A 20,775-nucleotide genomic window follows, 5' to 3' on the forward strand; every position below is an offset into this window, starting at 1 on the left:
GCAGTACTTATTTATCTACTTGCACTTTGACGTGCTTTTGAACTGCTAGGTTGGAAGGAACAGGGACCGAGCAACGGGAGCTCACCCCGTCGCGGGGATTCGAACCGCCGACCTTCTGATCAGCAAGTCCTAGGCTCTGTGGTTTAACTCTCAGCGCCACCCGCATCCCTTCAAAAGGGAAGGGTACAGTCATTTAAAATCTGGAAAGCGTTTTGGAAAGCTAAAAGGTATTAAAACAGAAGGTGAGTAAGAATTGAAAAGAAGCTAAAAGAATCTAAAGAAGGGATGAGAGCACTGGGCAGGTGTGGAAGAGCATAAAAGGTTGATATATAAATAACTATTCATTTACAGAGCACTCTGATATGTTCATTAAATCTAGTTTGTGGCACAGGTCATCCGACAAATTTTGAGTGCTGCTGTGCAGAATCCAGCAACATTGTATGTTGTAGCAGGATTGGTATCAGAGAGCAGCAGGGAGGTATAGAATTGACCTGTGCGCCCTGGGTACTTATAAAGGACATAGATTTCTGAGGAGACAGCTGGGACGTCACTATTTTATTTTTATTTTGTTTCCCCAGTTTCTGTGGACCTAAAGCAGGCAGGTCCAAAGTCTGCTCTGGGGGCCTAATTCAGCTCCCCGGCTGGTTGTATCCAGCCTCTGTGGCAGTTTTTTAATATATATTTTTTATTTATACCCTGCCCTCCCTGGCCAGAGCCGGGCTCAGGGCGGCTAACACCAGTAAAATTACAATAAAAACATAATAGGAAAAAAAATCCATTTTAAAATACAGGTTAAAATGCAATTTAAAATGCAGCCTCATTTTAAAAGTAGCCCATAGATCGAAACCATAAGGGGAGGGAAACATAAGGGTCAGACTGAGTCCAAACCAAAGGCCAGGTGGAACAGCTGGTCTTGCAGGCCCTGTGGAAAGTTGTCAAGTCCCGCAGGGCTCTAGTCTCTTGCGACAGAGTGTTCCACCAGATCGGGGCCAATACTGAAAAGGCCCTGGCCCTAGTTGAGACCAATGTAACCACCTTGCGGCTCGGGACCTCCAAAGTGTTGTTATTTGTGGACCTTAAGGTCCTCCACGAGGCATACCAGGAGAGGCGGTCCGGTATATAATTAATAATAATAATAATTTATTTCTACCCCGCCCATCTGGGTGGCTTCCAACAGAAGGTTAAAAATACATTAATACATTAGTCATTAAAAACTTCCCTAAACTGGGATGGGTCACATCTCTTAAGTGTCTGAAATGGAGCAGGTCCCATCACAGAAGGAAGGAGGAAAAATAGCCCCAACCCAAAGATGAGTGACATTGCAAACAGCCGCTCTGAGCACCTCCTGCCCTTTAATCTCCTCATTAACCGGAGGAAAAAGAGCAGCGAAGAGTTTCGGGCGCCCTCAAAAGTCTCCTTTTTGTGTTCCAGCTTCCTTTCTTGGGGTCAAATCTGGGGTCAACAACTTCAACCCTAAAAAAAGCTCAACAGCTTTGGTCAGCCCTCACAGATGTTCATTTCATCAAATCTGGCCCCTCTTGGGGGAAAAATTGGGCACCCCTGAAGTGACAGATTTGGATCGCATTCCAAAACTGGTTCGATTGGAAGCAAAAGCGCCTACTCACTGTGTGAGGACTGGCTGCTTGGCATGTGCTTCTTCAGCCCAAGATTGGGGATGACCACGTTGTCCTTCTCGTGGGCGCTGCTCTCCTGCCCGACTTCCACCACCTGGACCTGCGGCAGGGCGGCGTTCCATTTCACGATGTACTTGGGGCCGAGCGGAACCAGGGTGCTGATTTCCAGCTGCCCCCTGCAAGGAGAAGAGGGCGGGAGAGGGGAATCCAGTTTTAAAGAAGAATAATTGTCGAGGAAGAAGGGTTCATCCAGTCCAACCGTGCAGGCGAGGGGTGCTACTCAATCCCAAGCTCAGCCAAGCTTAAAAATCCATCGCAACATGCACAAGAGAACCACCACGTTTCTGAATACCAGTTGCTGGAAGCCACAGAAGGGAAAGGGGGCTGTTGTGTATGGGTCCCACTTGCAAATTTCCCATCTGGTTGGCCACTGGGAGAACAGGAGGTTGGACTGCAGGGTCTAATCCAGCCAACCAGGCTCTGCTGATGCCCTACCATGAGAGGCAGTAACAGCCACCAGCTTGGATGGCTTAAAAAGAGAAATTCGCGAAGAAGAGGGCATGACAACTATGCTCTGCCAACACAACCAGAGGCAGTGATGCTTCTGAACACTGGACGCCGCAGGAGGGGAGAGTACAGTGGTATATAATAATAACAATAATAATTTATTATTTATACCCCGCCCATCTGGCTGGGTCTCCCCAACCACTCCGGGCAGCTCCCAATCAAATGTTAAAAACAGTACAGCAGTAAATATTAAAAACTTCCCTAAACAGGGTTGCCTTCAGATGTCTTTTAAAGATAGGATAACTGCTTATTTCCTTCACATCTGAAGGGAGGGTGTTCCACAGGGTGGGCGCCACTACCGAGAAGGCCCTCTGTCTGGTTCCCTGTAACCTCACTTCTCACAGAGAGGGAACCGCCAGAAGGCCCTCGGAGCTGGATCTCAGTGTCCGGACTGAACGATGGGGTTGGAGACGCTCCTTCAGGTATACAGTTTGACTATATGCAATTTTATATTTTTTTTGCATAAATTTTTATTAGTTTTCAATACATTCATACCATTTATCCAAATTTTACCAAATTTTACAAAGTTCAAATTTTGGACTTCCTTCAACTTCCCTGAAAATCATCCATTTTTACCCTTTAATACGCATTTCTTTAATTGCATTGCCATTTGTCTTCCCTCCTTTTTCTATTTACTTTCATTGACTATATGCAATTTTGGCCTTAGGTGAACCACAAAATGTAACCAGCCAATTGAGTTTTGGGCTTACTATACAACGCGACACCACAAATCATGGAAAGACGTTATTAGCTGCTTAAAAGTGAGAGCCATCTCCCAACACTAAGCAGGCAGAAGCAACCGAAAGCCCACCACAATCCATCACCAGCATGCCAAAACTTGCGCCCCCGATAAAATGTGGGGCAAGCCACCCAAACCTTGCCTTACCTGGAGTTAATCGGCCTGTGGAAGAGAAAGATCAAAGCAGCAGTCATTGTTGGAATCTTGGAAACCCCAGGGAAAACTCAGAGAAACCCAGAGGAGTTCAGGGATATTTTTTTAAATAAAAAACGATAAGTTACGTGTCTTTGCTCCTCAATTTGTATCGTGTTATTTTATGCTCCGTGGGACTTGCTGATTTTTTTTTTATTGATTAGAAATTATTTATTGCAATTGTTAAGAGAGAATTTCCATTTATTATTTGCTGATATCGTGTACTGTTGTTTTCTAATGGATTCTTGAATGTTAAGGTAAAGGTAAAGGGACCCCTGACCATTAGGTCCAGTCGTGGACGACTCAGGGGTTGCGGTGCTCATCTCGCTTTATTGGCCGAGGGAGCCGGTGTACAGCTTCCGGGTCATGTGGCCAGCATGACGAAGCCGCTTCTGGCAAACCAGAGCTGCACACGGAAACGCCATTTACCTTCCCGCTGGAGCGGTACCTATTTATCTACTTGCACTTTGACGTGCTTTCGAACTGCTAGGTTGGCAGGAGCAGGGACCGAGCAACGGGAGCTCACCCCATCGCGGGTATTTGAACCACTGACCTGCTGATCGGCAAGTCCTAGACTCTGTGGTTTAACCCACAGCGCCACCCGCATCCCAAATGCTACTTTATTTGATATGTTGCTTGCTCTTATTACAACCTTTTTCGTATCGGATCAGATTGTTAGAAAGCATTCAATCTTTGTCGTTTCTTCAGCTTGCAAACCGCCTTGTGTACAGTAATTTAGAAAGGCGGTGTACAAACTAAAAGTGAAATGGAAATGAAATGAAATCTGCACTCGGACCAACTCACAGCCGCACAACCAAGTGAGGTGTGCCAAAGGAGAGGGGGCTATTGCCCCCTGATTGTGGACTTCCCATTGGGGCCTCTGGTCTGATTCCTTTGAGGGTTGTAGTGGTGGTTGAATGAGGGAGGGGGAGAGCTTAATAAAAAGTATTCTATTCTTTGTACCCCACCCATCTGACTGGGTTGCCACAGCTACTCTAGGCTTCTTCCAACAGAATATAAAAAGGACAAAACAAAACATCAAACAATAAAAACTACCCAAATCAGGGCTGCCTTTAGATGTCTACGAAATTTCATATCATTGTTTGACTCTCTTACATCTGACGAGATATACCGTATTTTTCACTCTATAAGATGCACCAGACCACAAGACGCACCTAGTTTTTGAAGGAGGAAAACAAGAAAAAAAAAATTCTGAATCTCAGAAGCCAGAACAGCAAGAGGGATCGCTGTGCAATGAAAGCAGCAATCCCTCTTGCTGTTCTGGCTTCTGGGGTAGCTGCGCAGCCTGCATTCGCTCCATAAGATGCACACACATTTCCCCTTACTTTTTAGGAGGGAAAAAGTGAGTCTTATAGAGCAAAAAATACGGTATATACAGGTATCAAAAAGAAACCACTCAGGGCAGCCCCCCAGGAAGCAAAATGCAGAGACCTTTTTAAACACTTAAGCCTCCGTCCTTGGAGGAAAATGTGAGATATAAAATGCAATCAATAAAATAAGTGGCAGGCGAGTCCATTAACCACTTTTCTCCTCTCGATATTCCTGGTTAAGGCTTCGGAACATCAAACATACAGGTGAGCGAACTTCTGCAAAGGCAGATTTTTTTTCATTTTCCTCACCTCCACCTCACACAAAGGCATCCTAGCATCACAAACAAAAAATATCTCACACCTCGAAGCATCGAAGTGAGGTGTCACCCTAGCAGCGTCTAACACTAGTTCCTGGCAGGTGGGAAAAAAGAAAGAAAAAACCAAAACACGCATTTCTAGGTGGCGAAGGGGGCTCTATCCTTTCCAAAGCAAGCAGAGAGTTGACGCGCGGAGGCGCACAAGAGAAGCTTCCGATTTCTTTTTTTAAGTTTAGCTCCTCAAGCAAGCCAGGCTACTTGATTTGTTTTCAAAAGCATACAAACAAAACAGAATATAAGTATTGGATTTGGGGCTTTGCGAAAAAAGACGAGGAAATACAGGTGAAACTCGGAAAATTAGAATATCGTGGAAAAGTTCATTTATTTCAGTAATTCAACTTAAAAGGTGAAACTAATCCATGCCACGCCGCACTGAGGCCGTAACTGATGCAAAAGGGACCCAAACCAAGTACTGAATATGTATGCATGCTTCTACTTCTCAGAAGTCCAATATTGCTCTATTTGCTATCTTTGTTTTGCTGATTTCATTTAATATTCTAATTTTCTGAGATTGTTAATTTGGGGTTTTCATCAGCTGTACGCCATGATCATCACAATTATAACAAATAAAGGCTTGACATATCTCGCTTTGCATGTCATGAGTCTATCTCATATATTAGTTAGTTTCACCTTTTAAGTTGAATTACTGAAATAAATGAACTTTTCCACGATATTCTAATTTTCCGAGTTTCACCTGTATTCTCAGAGGCGATATACTACTTCATCCTGGTTTTTTTCTTATTTAATGCTTTTAAAAACATGCTGTGATGTCCAACGATAATAAATAGCACTCCTCTCAGATGGTTTTCCCATATGGAAAATCAGCTGCGTGATTCAACTGATTGGGATTCCCCGGCACACGGACTCTGCAGAAACTGGGGTTGTGTTGCAGCAGCCCTCCCACTTGCAGCAGGCCACGAACTTTTCCCTTTTCTTGCGAGGAATCCTATTCGGAATAAGCTACCGTCTTTTTTGCTCTATAGGGCGCACCGGCCCATAGGGCGCATCTAGTTTTTTTTTGGGGGGGGGAATAAAGAAAAAAAATTATTCCCCCCCCCCAGGCACGGGGCTGGGGCGGGGGAAGCCCCAGCTTCCCCTGACCCCAGCCCCCAGAACAGGCTGCTATCCGCAAGCCTTGGGAGCCCAGCGGGAACTCCCGCAGGCTCCCAAGGCTTGCGGATAGCTTCCTGAAGCCTGGAGAGTGAGAGGGGTCAGTGCGCACCGACCCCTCTCACTCTCCAGGCTTCAGTGAAAGCCTGCATTCGCCCCATAGGACGCACACACATTTCCCCTTCATTTTTGGAGGGGAAAAAGTGTATCCTATAGGGTGAAAAATGTGGTAATTTCCCTTTAAAAAAGGGAAAAGTTGACAGCTATGCCCCGATCTCTCTCTTTAAGACCCTTCCACCTCTCGCAAGCACCCCCGCGAAATTGTCTGGACACGCACTTGAAGTTTATGTTGGTGCACACCAGCATGTCGTTCAGCAGGAAGACTTTCCTCTCCTTGGACTTGATGAGCTGGCCGCGGTCACTGTAGACTGTCTCCGTCAAGGTCTCACAGAGCAGCAACTGCCGCTGGCCTGAGCTTAACAGCTGGAGGGGGGAGGACATTTTTGGGAGAGACAGATAGAGAGGAAACCATCAATTGAGGGACCTTAGGACCTTTCAGCCACACCATCAAGATTATCCCACCTGAAGGGCAGAGGAGGAGAACCTAATTGCATTCCAAAGGTCCCAAGACCCATATTATTTGCAAACGGAGCTTTTCCTGCAGACCAAGCACACGGACACAGGCCCTAAACATCTGGACTTTTAAAAGGGTAAAAGAGTACAGTGGTACCTCGGGTTAAGAATTTAATTCGTTCCGGAGGTCCGTTCTTAACCTGAAACTGTTCTTAACCTGAAGCACCACTTTAGATAATGGGGCCTCCCGCTGCTACCGCGCCGCCGGAGCACGATTTCTGTTCTCATCCTGAAGCAAAGTTCTTAACCTGAGGTACTATTTCTGGGTTAGCGGAGTCTGTAACCTGAAGCGTATGTAACCCGAGGTACCACTGTCTTGGGAAATGATCATAATGAATTGAAAAAAAAAAGTTTAAAAGTACTTCCCCCCCAAAAAAAGACCAAACCAGAGTCCTTTATGTTGGGGATAATCCAGACTGAAATTCCTAGGTGTCAAAAAAGGTTATTAACGTATGCAACAAATGCGGCCCGTGTTTTGTTCCGGAAGTCCGTTCAATTTCCAAAATGTTCGGAAACCAAAGTGTGGCTTCTGATTGGCTGCTGAGGAAGCTCCTGCAGCCAATCGGAAGCCTCGTCAGAGGTTCGGCTTCCAAAAACAGTTCACAAACTGAAACAGTCACTTCTGGGTTTGCGGCATTCGGGAGCCAAAATGTTCAGGAACTAAGCTGTTTGAAAACCAAGGTATGACTGTATAGGTGAATTTTCTGAAAATGTGATAAGATATAACTGCAAAAATGGGGATCAAAAGCCATGGGAACGCAGCCTATGTCAGCTAAGTGTCTTGGCAGATTGTTAGAGAGTGGGTAGCTGGTCATGAGGAGACAGCCTCTTTGGTCTTTGCATCCCTCAAGCATCCCTAGAAGGACCAGAACATGAGCCTACCTTGTTGATGCTGCTGCGGTCGCTGACGCTCTTGGTGAGTTGCTGGATCTCAGCCACCTGGTCCGCCAGTCGCTTCTGTTCGTTGAGTTTCTCCGCCAAGGTCTCCAGCTCTGTCAGAGCCAGCTGGAGGGAGAGCCGGTCAGCGTGGCCCTTTGGAGTGTTTTTCAGCATGTCCTGGAAGAAGAAGAAGGGAGAGCCGTCAGGTGGGAAGAGGGACCTCCATCCCAAACACCTGGGCCATTAAGGAGACCCAAAGGAAAAATATGAAGAACAGAGGTTTTGACGAATGGACTACCAAAAACGCGTGAGGCAAACGGTGGAAGTCTTTTAAAAATGTTTTAATTAAGATAGATAAGGATATGATGAAAATACATAATTGAACATAAATATAGATTGGAAATGGCTGTGTATAGTGAATACGTATCTACTTTTAAAATCCTCATTCTTGATCTTATTTCTTCCTTTTCTTTATCTTCTTCTTGTTCTTTTCTTTTATATTTTACCTTTCACTTCTTTATTGTGAACATCGTTTTGTAGAGGTGTAAATAATTGTAAATATGAGAAGAGGTAAAATGTTTTCTAATTTTCTCTTGGTTACATGTATTTTCCTTTTTTTGTATATTTGTATTTCTTTCTAATTTGTACTCAATAAAATTATTATTATTATTATTATTATTAATAATAATAATAATAATAATGTCAGAGCCGCCCGAGGTCCCAGCTCACAAAGGACCAACGCTGCTTCGTTGTTAAGTACAAAAGTCTTTATTGAAGTTCAGTTTCACTTCCAGAGCCGCAGCGTGCGGCTCTACGCCTCAACTCTCAGACCGCTGATGCTCCGTCTGAGTCTCCTCCCCCCAGACACCAATTTAAGACTCTAGCCTTACTCCACCTCTTCCTCTGTTCTTTCCGCCTCTGGTTCCGCCTGTCCGTTGGGGTCTCGCCCTTTCTAGACTCTTCTGACGCTGAATCCCCTGAGCCTTCCCCCTCCCTCCGGCGGGCTTTAGGAGCTGGTTCCCCATCCGGGTCTCCTGCTGTCCCCCGCGCCTGTACATTTGAACTTGGCGCGCGCGCCCAGCCAGCAGCTTTCCTCCTGACCGTTTCACTGCTGCTGTCACTGCTTCCCCCTCTGGGGGGGCTAGCTGCAACTGACCTCCCCTCCGTTGGAGGCGTGGTCAGCCCTGACTCACTTTCTCTCCCCGCTGGAGGAGACGCTGGCCCTGACACATGTGACTCTTCCCCCCCACTACGCTCTGGTGGGGAAACTGGTCCTGATCCCCCGCTGCTGCTTTGGGGTTCCCCGCTGGCTCCTTGTTTCTGGTGCGTCCCCCCTGGGACCCCCCTTGCCCTGACCGTCGGCGCCCCCTTCTGGGAATCTTCTGATTCGCTGGAGAAGCTCATGGAATCTCTCGGGCCACTGTCATACTCCCCTACGCTGCCCTCGGATTCTTCCCCTTCGCTCTCCATTTCCTCTCTCCCCTGTGCTCCTGCTCCTGAGCCCCTGACAAATAATAATAACAACAACAACTGGGCCAATGGAGGAGCAAGCTGGGTACTGAGGCATGCATTTCCACCCCATGCGCAAAGCAAACTTTCCACCCATCCTTCTCCCAGCTTGGTCTTCCCCTCCAATGAGATGAGGAACCTAAGAACATAAGGAGATCCTGGCTGCAGGATCAGGCCAAGGACTCATCAGGCCCATCCTCCTATTTTCACAGTGGACAACCAGATGCCCCCCCCCAGTGGGAAACCTGAGGGTAGGAGCAGGGAATAATAATAATAATAATACCCCACTCTGGGCAGCTTCCAGCACATATAAAAAGACAGGGGCAACTCAGAAGCCGAACATTTTGCTTTTCGAATGCCGAAAACCCAGCAGTACTGTATTTTTCACTCTATAGGATGCACTTTTTCCCCCTCCAAAAATTAAGGGGAAATGTGTGTGCGTCCTATGGAGGCTCCTTGGCTTCAGCGATAGCAACACAAAGCCTCCAAAGCGCAGAGGGAGCGCTCCCTCCGCACTCCGGAGGCTACGTGTTGCTATCGCTGAAGCCTGGAGAGCAAGAGGGGTCGGTGTGCACCGACCCCTCTCGCTCTCCAGGCTTCAGGGATAGCCGCCTGAAGACTTTGGAGCGCAGCGGGAACTCGCACTGCGCTCCAAAGGCTTCGGGTTCCTTTTGCTGAAGCTGGGAGAGCAAGACTCTCCCGGCTTCAGCAGAGAGGGAGAGCTGCGCAGCGCCCCTTCAGCGAAGCGGGAGGAGAAATGGAAGGGGCTCCGTTTCTCCTGCCTCTTCGCTGAAGGGGTGCTGAGCAGAGAGGGGGAGATTTTTTTCCCCCTTGTTTTCCCCCTCTAAAACAAGGTGTGTCCTATGGTCGGGTGCGTCCTATAGAGCGAAAAATACGGTAAATGTTTCCATTTTCAAACGCACCTCAGAAGTCAAATGGCTTCCGTTGCGTGATTTTCAATTTTCTCCATCACATTTGCAGACCACCCTTGGCGCCTCAGTTTTCAAACATTTCGGAAGTCGAACGGTCTTCCGGAACAGATTAGTACGTTCAAAGGAGGTACCACTAACCAAACGTCAAACATTACAAAATTCCCAATACAGGAAAGAAAAGAGAGAAAACTCTCCTTTTCTGCAATTTCCAGCAACTGGGATTCACGGTTGCTTCAAACTGTGGAGTCACTGCATAGTCACTGTGGCTACTAACTCCTGTGGCAGGGAGTTCCATAGTTTAACTATGTGCTGTGTGGAGAAGTTGTTTTTTTTTTCATCTGTCCTGAATCTTCCAGCATTCAGCTTCATTGGATACCGACAGGCTCTAGTACAGTGGTACCTCGGGTTAAGTACTTAATTCGTTCCAGAGGTCCGTTCTTAACCTGAAACTGTTCTTAACCTGAAGCACCACTTTAGCTAATGGGGCCTGCTGCTGCTGCCACACCACTGGAGCACAATTTCTGTTCTCATCCTGAAGCAAAGTTCTTAAACCGAGGTACTATTTCTGGGTTAGCGGAGTCTGTAACCTGAAGTGTATGTAACCTGAAGCGTATGTAACCCGAGGTACCACTGTATTATGAGAAAGGGAGAAATTCTTTTCTGTATCCACTTTCTCTAAGCTAGGTCTAAATTTTATAAACTTCCATCAAGTCACCTTTGACTCACTTTCTCTCTAAGCTAAAAAGTCCCAAATGCTGTAACCTTCCTCCATAGGGTTGCCCTTGTCCAAACCTTTTCCAACACCACAATATCCTTTCTGAGGTAAGACAACTGGAAATGTACACAGCATTGCAAATCAGGTTGTGCTTCAGACCCTGGGGTCAGAATCTGGCCCTTCAGACCTTTCTGTCCGGCCCCTGGGATAGAGGGCAAAGGCTCTCCCTCACCTTTGAGAATAATCAGATAAGCACTTTTAAAAGGGTACCTGGAGGAGGAGAATGAACTGGGGGAATCTTTGGATGGGCTTCACCATCAGGCCGTAAAGAGTCACCCGGTCGACGCTGCCCATCTGCCTCTTCTGCCAAGAGAAGAATCACCTGCTGTTAATGTGAGGACCTCTGCCTTCCAATTTGGTGGGTCTCCAGTCTCCCACCTTGGAGATAATGCGGGTCGGGCTCTCAGCCCAGACAGCAAATTTCCACTCTCTGGACCCAACGCTGGCATGCAGGAGGCTTGGCAGAGCCTATCCTATTCGCTGCCGTAACCAACCCTTGTGACAGCATACCCATTTTACAGACTGGGGAAACCAAGGCCAGGAAAGAGCAGCTTGGCCCATGGCTCTCCTAGCCCAGAGCAGAGTCAGAACATGAATCTGGTCCTTGCTCATGCCACACCCACACCCTACATTTAGAGCACATCATTTCTGCCAAAGAATCCTGGGAACTGTAGTTCACCCCTCCCAGAGCTACAATTCCCAGATCTCGTAGCAAACTACTGACCTTGAGGAACTCTAGAAAGGCAGGCTTGGTGAGGCAGGCCTTCTTGATCAAGGACATGGCAGTGGTGAAATTGTTGACGTATTCGCTGTAGACATCCAGCACCATAGACTTGGAAAACTGGGGTGGAAGCGGGAAGAGAAAGAGAGAGTTTGCACACCTATTTCGTTCAGAGCAAAGCCATTGTGGCTAGAAGCTATCGACTGCCCTCTCCTCCATGAATATATCTGATTTTTTTAAAGCCCTCTAAGTTGGGGGCCTTTGTCCATGGAGTTTTCTTGGCAGGGATACTGCAGTGGCTTGCCAATTCCTGCTCCAGGTGGATCACGTTTGGTCAAAACTCTCCACTATGACCTTCCATCTTGGGTGGCCCTGCACGGCATAGCTCATAGCTTCTCTGAGTTATTCAAGCCCCTTCACCACAGCAAGGCAGTGATCCATGAAGGGGCAGTGACGAAATTAAAAGACGCTTGCTTCTTGGGAGAAAAGCAATGACAAATCTAGCCAGCATCTTAAAAAGCAGAGACATCACCTTGCCAACAAAGGTCTGTATAGTTAAAGCTATGGTTTTCCCAGTAGTGATGTATGGAAGTGGGAACTGGACCATAAAGAAGGCTGATCGCCAAAGAATGGATGCTTTTGAATTATGGTGCTGGAGTAGACTCTTGAGAGTCCCATGGACTGCCAAGAAGATCAAACCTATCCATTCTTAAGGAAATCAGCCCTGAGTGCTCACTGGAAGGACAGATCCTGAAGCTGAGGCTCCAATACTTTGGCCACCTCATGAGAAGAGAAGACTCCCTGGAAAAGACCCTGATGTTGGGAAAGATGGAGGGCACAAGGAGAAGGGGACGACAGAGGACGGGATGGTTGGACAGTGTTCTTGAAGCTACCAGCATGAGTTTGACCAAACTGCAGGAGGCAGTGGAAGACAGGAGTGCCTGGTGTGCTCTGGTCCATGGTGTCACGAAGAGTCGGACACGACTAAACAACAAGAACAAAGTTGGGGGCCATCATTGCCTCCTGGAACGTAGGCATTAAACTAAGTTAGTGCCCATTCCATTTGCCCAGACCATTGATGCTGAACTAGAAGGGCTGTTTTCTCCATTTCCATTTGCCTTGACCAAAGATGTTAACCTAGAAGGGCTGCTTTTCTCCATTTCAGATTCCATCCACATCCCTTCTTGATTGTCCTTTGAAGCAGCTCAAAGCTTCTGGGGACATTCCACACAGGAGCTATGGACCTACAAGGTGAGGATACTTGGGATACTTGGGAAAGGTTGTGGAACGAAAGGATAAAATTTACAGCCTGTAATGCTTTGAAAGAGAATATGATGAAAATGATGTATAGATGGTATATTACACCAGTGAAATTAGCTAAAATGTATAAGACAAATAATAAACGTTGGAAATGTAAAGAAAAAGAAGGAACATTTTATCATATGTGGTGGGAATGTAAAAAAGTAAAGAACTTCTGGGAAATGATATATAATGAGATGAAAAAGATGTTGAAATATACATCCTTAAAAAAACCAGAAGCATTTTTACTGGGTATTATAGGTCAGGACGTTAATAGGCAAGATGTTAAATCGTTTTTATTTGCAACAACTGCAGCAAGAGTATTGTTAGCCCAGAAATGGAAACAAGAAGAAATTCTGACGAAAGAAGTATGGCAGACAAATTAATGGACTATGCAGAATTGGACAAAATGACAGGAAGGATTCGAAATCTGCGGGACCAGAAATTTACAGAAGATTGGAAGAAGTATATGAATTATTTGAAGAGCAACTGTAATCAACAAATTATGCTAGTAGGACTACAAGAAGTTTTGTAAGGAGAAATATACGAAGTGTTACAAAGTAGAAAAAGATAGAGATATTGGTTATGAGTTTGAAATGTAATAGGGAAGATAAGAAATGCATACTGAGAGATTAGATCGGAAAATTTTCAGACAGGATTGATGGAAGTAAAAAAATTGAATAAGACGTAAAAGTATGTTTAATTACTGTTGAAAATGATATGTTAAAAAAACTAATAAAAAATTATATTTTAAAAAAAATTAAAAAGAAAGGTGAGAATACTTGACACTCCTCCTCCTCCTCCTCTTCCTCCTCCAGGAATGTGATGCCCCTGTCCAGCTGAATCCTGCAAACACTCACTGAGGCCACGAAGAGGTCGCCGATTTTCTCCGTGGTGTCCCACTCAGCCACGCGCGAAGACAAGGCGATCTGGAACATGGAGTGGCACTGGAGGATCTCTTTGACCCGGAAGAAAACCACCTGGCATTTCCGAAGGCTGAGAACTTTGGGCTCCATCTCCACAAGAGGGTTCCTGTAATCCTGTCAACAGTGGAGACGGGAGGACACAGAGCCGTGAAAAGCAGGTCGCTCCCTGGCAGAGTATTTGCCTTGAATGCACAAGGTCTCTTTACAGTAACAATATGGAAGCTAAGGTAAAGGGACCCCTGACCATTAGGTCCAGTCGTGACCGACTCAGGGGTTGCGGCGCTCATCTCGCTTTATCGGCTGAGGGAGCCAGTGTACAGCTTCCGGGTCATGTGGCCAGCATGACTAAGCCGCTTCTGGCGAGCCAGAGCAGCGCACGGAAACACTGTTTACCTTCCCGCCACAGTGGTACCTATTTATCTACTTGCACTTTGACATGCTACCGAACTGCTAGGTTGGCAGGAGCAGGGACCGAGCAACGGGAGTTCACCCCGTCATGGGGATTCGAACCGCCGACCTTCTGATCGGCAAGTCCTAGGCTCTGTGATTTAACCCACAGTGCCACCCACAAAGCTACTATGTTATTAAATTTCAAACGAAAAGCTTGGACAACAGCCCGGATTGGAATGATTAACAACTTGGGAGTTGATGTGTCATTAAACTTCAGACAACAGGCTTGGACAACAGCCCAGATTGGAAGATTGGAACGGAGTCAGGGAAAGCTGCGCTGGCAAATAGACAGTTGAAAAATATATATACACAAATAAAGCTGTATTCAACAGACGAAAGGAAATATGATTTCTGACATGATTGAGAATCGTAGAGCCAGGGACAGAGAACTTTAAAGCATTTAAACTGGGATGTGGAAAATAGGAAAACAACGAGCAGAGGCAGGACTGAAGATTTGGAGATATGCTTCAGAGGTCCAGACTACGAGGAGCCCCAAAAAATTAATAATTCCAATTTGGATTATAATTTGGTCTTTTTTATTTTATTTGTTTGTTTTAATTGGATTATGATTGGATATGTTGATTGGCCGTTTTTATTGGAAAATTAATAAAAAATATTTTTTAAAAAATGCACAAGGTCTCAATTTCCATCGCCCAGCAGCCTCTGCAGGAAAGGCTAAGAACATCTGCTGCCTGTTACCCCAGAGAACTGCTGCGAATCAGTCAGTCATTCAGTTTTATTGCACATAGCCAAAGGCTGCCGCAATGTACACAGAATCATTCGACAATTAAAAGAAAATATACTAGATTGATACAAAAGACTTAAAACATTTATATTATCAAAACATTACGTACTCTAAACAGAGCTATAAAAGTACCCCAATATACAAATCAAGACATTAAACAATAAAATTCATCACATGGCCACTAATATATCAAAAAACAATGTCAATTAATACAGTGTGCAATTTATACTCGGAGTTTGGTGACAAAGATATAGCCTGATGTAGATAGATAGGGTCAAATTCATCTCCTTTACAGTTGATGGCTAACTTGGCTATATAATTTGCTCTAATTTTCCTAGCAGCAGTTGCAAAGAGTGCTACACGCCAGGTCACATACTTACCTGTGTCTGCGAGGAGATATAAAATCATGTCAGAGGGGCTCTGGCCAGGGGACCTTGTCATTATAGGTACTAAAAATCTTTCTCTTGCATCATTATATAAGGGACAGTGCAAGATATAATGCATAAGGTCCTCTACCTCAGGACATCCCCTAATGCAAACACGTTCGTTTTTTGGTATGCCTCTGTGTCTCCCATCTCTATAAGCAGAGTTTATTGTATTTAATCGTAACTCTGTAAAAGCTTCCCGAAGTTGTGCAACAGTCAATTCATTAAAATAAGATGTATGTTCATTGGCCTCTCTAAGTTTAAAATACAATGGGGCGCATGTAGATGTGTACACAGAGTTTAGGTCATTTTTAGTTGCCCAGAAGCTTGAGGACCAGAATCTCTCTTTGCTTTTAGTGAAATGGGTAGAGCTCAGAGGACGACTTTTGCTTGTTTGGGGAAGGGAAAGCGATTTCCTGGGGTGTTTTGTTGTTTTTTAAGCTGATCTCCCAAGAAATGTGTGACTTTCCTGGTTTCCTTGACAGGGCTATAGCTAAGTGGGCAGAACAGCTGCTTGGCTTGCAGAAGGCCCTGGGTTCCATCCCCAATGGCATCTTCAGGTAGGGCTAGGAAAGACGCCTTGTCTGAAACCCTGAAGAGTTGCTGCCAGTCAGTGCAGACAATACTAAGCTAGATGGACTGACGGTCTGACTTAATATAAGGGGACATTGTTTAAATCAGCCCTCTATTCAGAATCATGAGGACTAGAAGCTTGATGTACTTTAAACACGAAAGGGCCAAAGCTCGGTGGTAAAGCCCTTGCCTTGCACTCAGGATGTCCTAGGCCCAGTCCCTGGCAGCATCTCCCACTGGGCCCAGGGATTGTCCCCTGCCTGAAACCTTGGAGAGCTGCTGCCAGTCCGTGTAGACAACACTGGGCTAGGTGGACTTGATGGCCTGACTTAGTATATGGCAGCTTTTGCTAAGTTTGTGTTCGTGTTTGGTGAGAGGACGGGGGAAGCCGCTTGCTCAGGGGTGGGTGGGCGAGAGCAGGCGGGGACAAAAGGTTGATAAAATAATAATTTTACTATTTATATGCCACCCATCTGAGTGGCACTCTGGGCAGCTCCCAACAAAGAATTGAAAACACAGTAAAACACCAAAAAATTCCCTGAACAGGGCTGCCTTCAGATGCCTTCTGAAAGTCAATAGATGTTTGACATCTCATGGGAGGTCATTCCACAGGGCAGGTGCCACCTCCGAGAAGGCCCTGTGCCTGGTTCCCTGCTCACAAAGCAGAAAGCTCTCTCACCTGCAAGATCCTCCGCAAGGAGTCGACGTAGCTTCTCTCGCTCTGGACGATGGAGCCCAGAATGTGGCGGCGCACAACCTGTAGAGAGGGGGTCGGATTAGGTGTGGGTGACTCAAGAGAGCATCATGGAGGAGAGAGGAAGAACTGCCGGCTGGGGCAGCATGCAGGGACCAAATAGGTCTATTGGACTGATCAGCACTAAAAAAGGTAATGCTGAAATCAAGTCAAAGGCGACTACAGGGTTACGGCGCTCATCTCGCTTTCAGGTCGAGGGAGCCGGCGTTTGCCCATAGACAGCTTTCCAGGTCATGTGGAAAGCAGGACTAAACCGCTTCTGGCACAACGGGACACTGTGAGGGAATTCAGAGCGCATGGAAACGCCGTTTACCTTCCCACCGCAGCAGTACCGATTTATCTACTTGCATTGGCCTGCTACAGTTGGAGTTCCTCTAAAACCTAAGTGACTTGCCTTTCTATCCAAAACCAACACAATTACGTAATTAATTTCAGGGTGCTTCAGCAGAAAAGCTGTTATTGTGGCTTCCCCAAAAACTCCTGGGAACAGAAATTTGTTCAGGGAGCTGGGCATCGCTAAGGGAGACCCCTGCTCATGGAGCTACAATTCCCAGAGTTCCACGGGAAGAGGGATTGGTTGTAAGAGAACTCTGGGCATGTGCAGAGTGCCTTATTTTTCTTCAACTCGGGACTCAAGGATGTGCTGCAGAATATGCCAGTCTGGTAGAAGCACAGTTCTCTTATTATTTTCCTTTAGAACAGAAGAGTCCTGCTGGATCAGGGCAATGGCCTACCAAGGACTAATATATAAAAGGTAAAGAACCCCTGGATGGTTAAGTCCAGTTAAAGGCGACTATGGGGTTGCGGTGCTCATCTCGCTTTCAGTCCAAGGGAGCCGGCGTTTGTCCACAGACAACTTTCCGGTCATGTGGCTGGCACATAGCTGTCAACTTACAAATTTGAAAATAAGGGACCAGCAGCCTCGAAAATAAGGGATCAGTAGCCAAAATAAGGGATTTTCCAAGCACAGGTATGTTCAACTTCTGAGCCAAAGGCACAAAGCCCAACCAGCAGCCAAACGAAGCCTCAAGCAGTGGTTCCCATAGCGCAGCAACCCGGCAAAGGGGATGCAGCAAGGAAACCACCGTCACCTCTCCGCTGGGAAGCGCTGAGCAAAGGTGAGTCCCCAAGCAATGATCGGCACAAGGCATGCAAACTCCACCCCTCTTAGACTCCTTATTGGGTGAGCAATGCAGCCAAGCAACACAGTTGGAGCCTCCCTCCTCCCTGGCCGGCAGGGAGGGAGGAAGAGGAGCTGCTTCCTTTGAAACCCGGGAAATTTAAGGGACATCATCAATCCAGGACAGCAGCGGGAAACGGCGCTGGGATAAGGGAGTTTCCCGCCAAATAAGGGACGGTTGACAGCTATGGGCTGGCATGACTAAACTGCTTCTGGTGCGACGGAAGCCTGAGCACACGGAAATGCCATTTACCTTCCTGCCACAGCGGTACCTCTTTATCTACTTGCACTGGCGTGCTTTTGAACTGCTAGGTTGGCAGGAGCTGGGACAGAGCAATGGGAGCTCATCCCATTGTGCAGATTCAAACCGCCAATCTTCCGATCGGCAAGCCCAAGAGGCTCAGTGGTTTAGACCACAGTGCCACCCTCAGCAGGAGGAGCCGAGGGAGACCAATTGCAGACCCCAGGGCTCTCTTTTCTGGCCCCTGGGACCCTATCCCAAACCACGCCTCTCACCAGCCCTGTTTCCCACCCTCCGTGAATGCTTTTTCCCTGGCTGCAAAAGTTGCCCTTTAACTCTGATCATGCCTCTAGATTGTAAAAGAAGCCCTTTTTTACAAAGGCGAAATGTGCAGGCATTGCTCCACCCATTCCCCCCTCTGGCCCCACCCACCAGTCGCATGCGGCCCTCGGGTGGCTTCCCAGAAGCAAATGTGGCCCTTGGGCTGGAAAAGGTTCCCTGCCCCTGTCTTCAAATTCTAAGATCTTGGGCAAAAAAAGTCCTTCTCATCACTTGTTAGCAGATTTTTATTTTTTTTTAATGGATATCCACGGGCACCTTCTGCATGCCAAGAAGATGCTCTAGCACTGAGCTATATTTTAGGGTCTCTGCAAAAGCCAGAATTTTCCCCAAAGCAGCCAAGGTGGGTGCAGCTTCCACTCCCTCGAGGTGCTCCAAAACTTTAGAATGAGCCACGTTCCTAAGCACTCACCTGCTGAGGGCTTAACCCTTCGGGCATCGGGCCCAACTCAGGAAACAGTTGCTTCAGATCATTCACCGGGACCTCCAGGAATCCCATTTCCTCCTCTTCGGAATCGCCTGAAGGGGACGCATGCAGACACAAGATTCACACAAGGTCATCTCCAGGGCTACTGGCCCTTGCAGGGAGAAACACAACACAATGCGCTGGAAGAATTTTATTGTGGGCAGCCAGGAACAACAAAGCAACAGGGAATATGGAACGGGCATATTCAGACCACCAGCCAAAACGTGCAATTAGGAAGATGAATTTTGCTCCCCCCAGAGGATTCAACACACACTTTCAGGATTGCCAGTCCAGAAACACACCCTTAAAAGATTCAGCTGCAGACATCAAAGCATTGCTTTTAATGGTTCTAGTCCTCATGGAAGCCTCATGCTCTTTAAAGGGGCTCAGGAAAGAGCCTGCGAGTTGTATCCCACTAAATCCTTCCAGGGTGGCCCCACTGAAACGAAGGGACCCAGATTAGCCATGTCTGTTAATTGGGTCTAATATGACTTCCTGCGCCCTTTTCTTTAAAAGTTGCTATTCCTTGTTCAACTCTCCTCTCAGAGCCTGCTAGGGACCTCTTGAAAACAACCCTCTATATCTGACACAGAATTCTGCATCCTGGAGCTTTCGCAACCATGTACCCAGAGCAGCTCAAAAGTCCAGAGAAGTAATGCTTCTCAGCTCAACCATGCAAGTTCCAATCTTCCAAGATGCTTTGTAGACCGAGCCAAAATGATAGCGTCCTCCTTTTATTTCTGATGATAGCCGCTCCCATCATCGCATCATCACAGGATGCCTCGCAGCAGGAGACAGGCATTTCTGTCCTCCATGATATCATCACAGTCCATTCCCGCCGCGTCTTCCAGAACCCAAGGCTCTGTATTTCGCATCCCTCTGTTGCATTTACCTTCCTACCAACTCAGGGGGCCGATGGAGCTTTTGCCCAGATTGCAACCCCACAAGGGAAGCTTCAGACCCTCCAAGTGTCCCTACTTTCCAGGGGCAGTCCTGGGTTTACAGAAGCCATCCCGGTTTCTGATTTAATCCCAGAATGTCCTGCTTTTCCTTAAAGGTAAAGGCACCCCTGACCATTAGGTCCAGACGTGGAGGACTCTGGGGTTGCGGTGCTCATCTCACTTTACTGGCTGAGGGAGCCAGCGTACAGCTTCCGGGTGATGTGGCCAGCATGACTAAGCCGCTTCTGGCGAACCAGAGCAGCACACGGAAATGCCGTTTACCTTCCCGCCGGAGCGGTACCTATTTATCTACTTGCACTTTGACGTGCTTTCGAACTGCTAGGCTGGCAGGAGCAGGGACCGAGCAACGGCAGTTCACCTTGTCGTTGGGATTCGAACCGCCAACCTTCTGATTGGCAAGCCCTAGTCAGTGGTTTAGACCACAGCACCACCCGCGTCCCTTTGCTTTTCCTTAGGTTGTTCCTATTTCCATCGGAGAAATTTTGCAGGGTATGGAGTTATATGACCCCCCCAAGCCAAGGATATAAGTAACTATGCAACCTTTAGAAGACATCTGAAGGCAGCCCTGGATAGGGAAGTTTTAAAATGTTTTATTATGTTTGTATATATGTTGGAAGCCACCCAGAGTGGCTGGGGCAACCCAATAAGATGAGCGGGGTACAAATAATAAAATTATTGTTGTTATTATTATGGAACAGGATGTCCCTATTCTCACTGGAGAAATGTTGGCAGGTGTGAAGGTTGCTCCAGCCTGCTCTGGGGTCAAGGGTCAGCCTGCTTTTTCAAGCTGCGCCAGGCTGAACATGTGCGCAGATAGCATTTCCCTTCACTGCTTGGGAAGTCGCAACTCCCCCCAATTATGCACACCTCAGGGAATGCACACCTCAGAATGCCCTCGGAAGAATATGGCAAATGGCAAGGGAGAAAAGGTTTGAGTATAAAAGCAACCAGGTTCTTAAGTTAAACTGCCTTTAACCACCTCCGCTTTCATAGAACCATAGAATAGTAGAATTGGA

The 20,775-nt window shown here is 46.8% G+C and overlaps 1 protein-coding gene across 20 annotated transcripts in view; it reads right to left on the reverse strand.

The window, feature by feature from the left end:
- The window catches only part of ARHGEF10L (Rho guanine nucleotide exchange factor 10 like), a 147,243-nt gene that overhangs the window by 62,063 nt on the left and 64,405 nt on the right, over positions 1–20,775 (reverse strand). For 12 of the 20 annotated variants that reach the window (XM_083628472.1, XM_083628486.1, XM_083628471.1 and 9 more), the window contains 9 exons: positions 18,744–18,850; positions 16,497–16,574; positions 13,559–13,738; positions 11,403–11,519; positions 10,889–10,981; positions 7,466–7,639; positions 6,288–6,433; positions 3,088–3,102; positions 1,626–1,810 (listed from right to left, as the gene is read on the reverse strand). In XM_083628472.1, coding sequence (XP_083484598.1) covers positions 1,626–1,810; positions 3,088–3,102; positions 6,288–6,433; positions 7,466–7,639; positions 10,889–10,981; positions 11,403–11,519; positions 13,559–13,738; positions 16,497–16,574; positions 18,744–18,850 — 1,095 coding nt within the window. The remainder of the gene's footprint in view (positions 1–1,625; positions 1,811–3,087; positions 3,103–6,287; positions 6,434–7,465; positions 7,640–10,888; positions 10,982–11,402; positions 11,520–13,558; positions 13,739–16,496; positions 16,575–18,743; positions 18,851–20,775) is intronic. The other 8 variants (XM_083628473.1, XM_083628470.1, XM_083628475.1 and 5 more) reach the window with 1 other exon arrangement.

Source organism: Podarcis filfolensis (genome assembly GCF_964270895.1).
Source record: "Podarcis filfolensis genome assembly, chromosome: 8".
NCBI classification, from domain to species: domain Eukaryota; kingdom Metazoa; phylum Chordata; class Lepidosauria; order Squamata; family Lacertidae; genus Podarcis; species Podarcis filfolensis.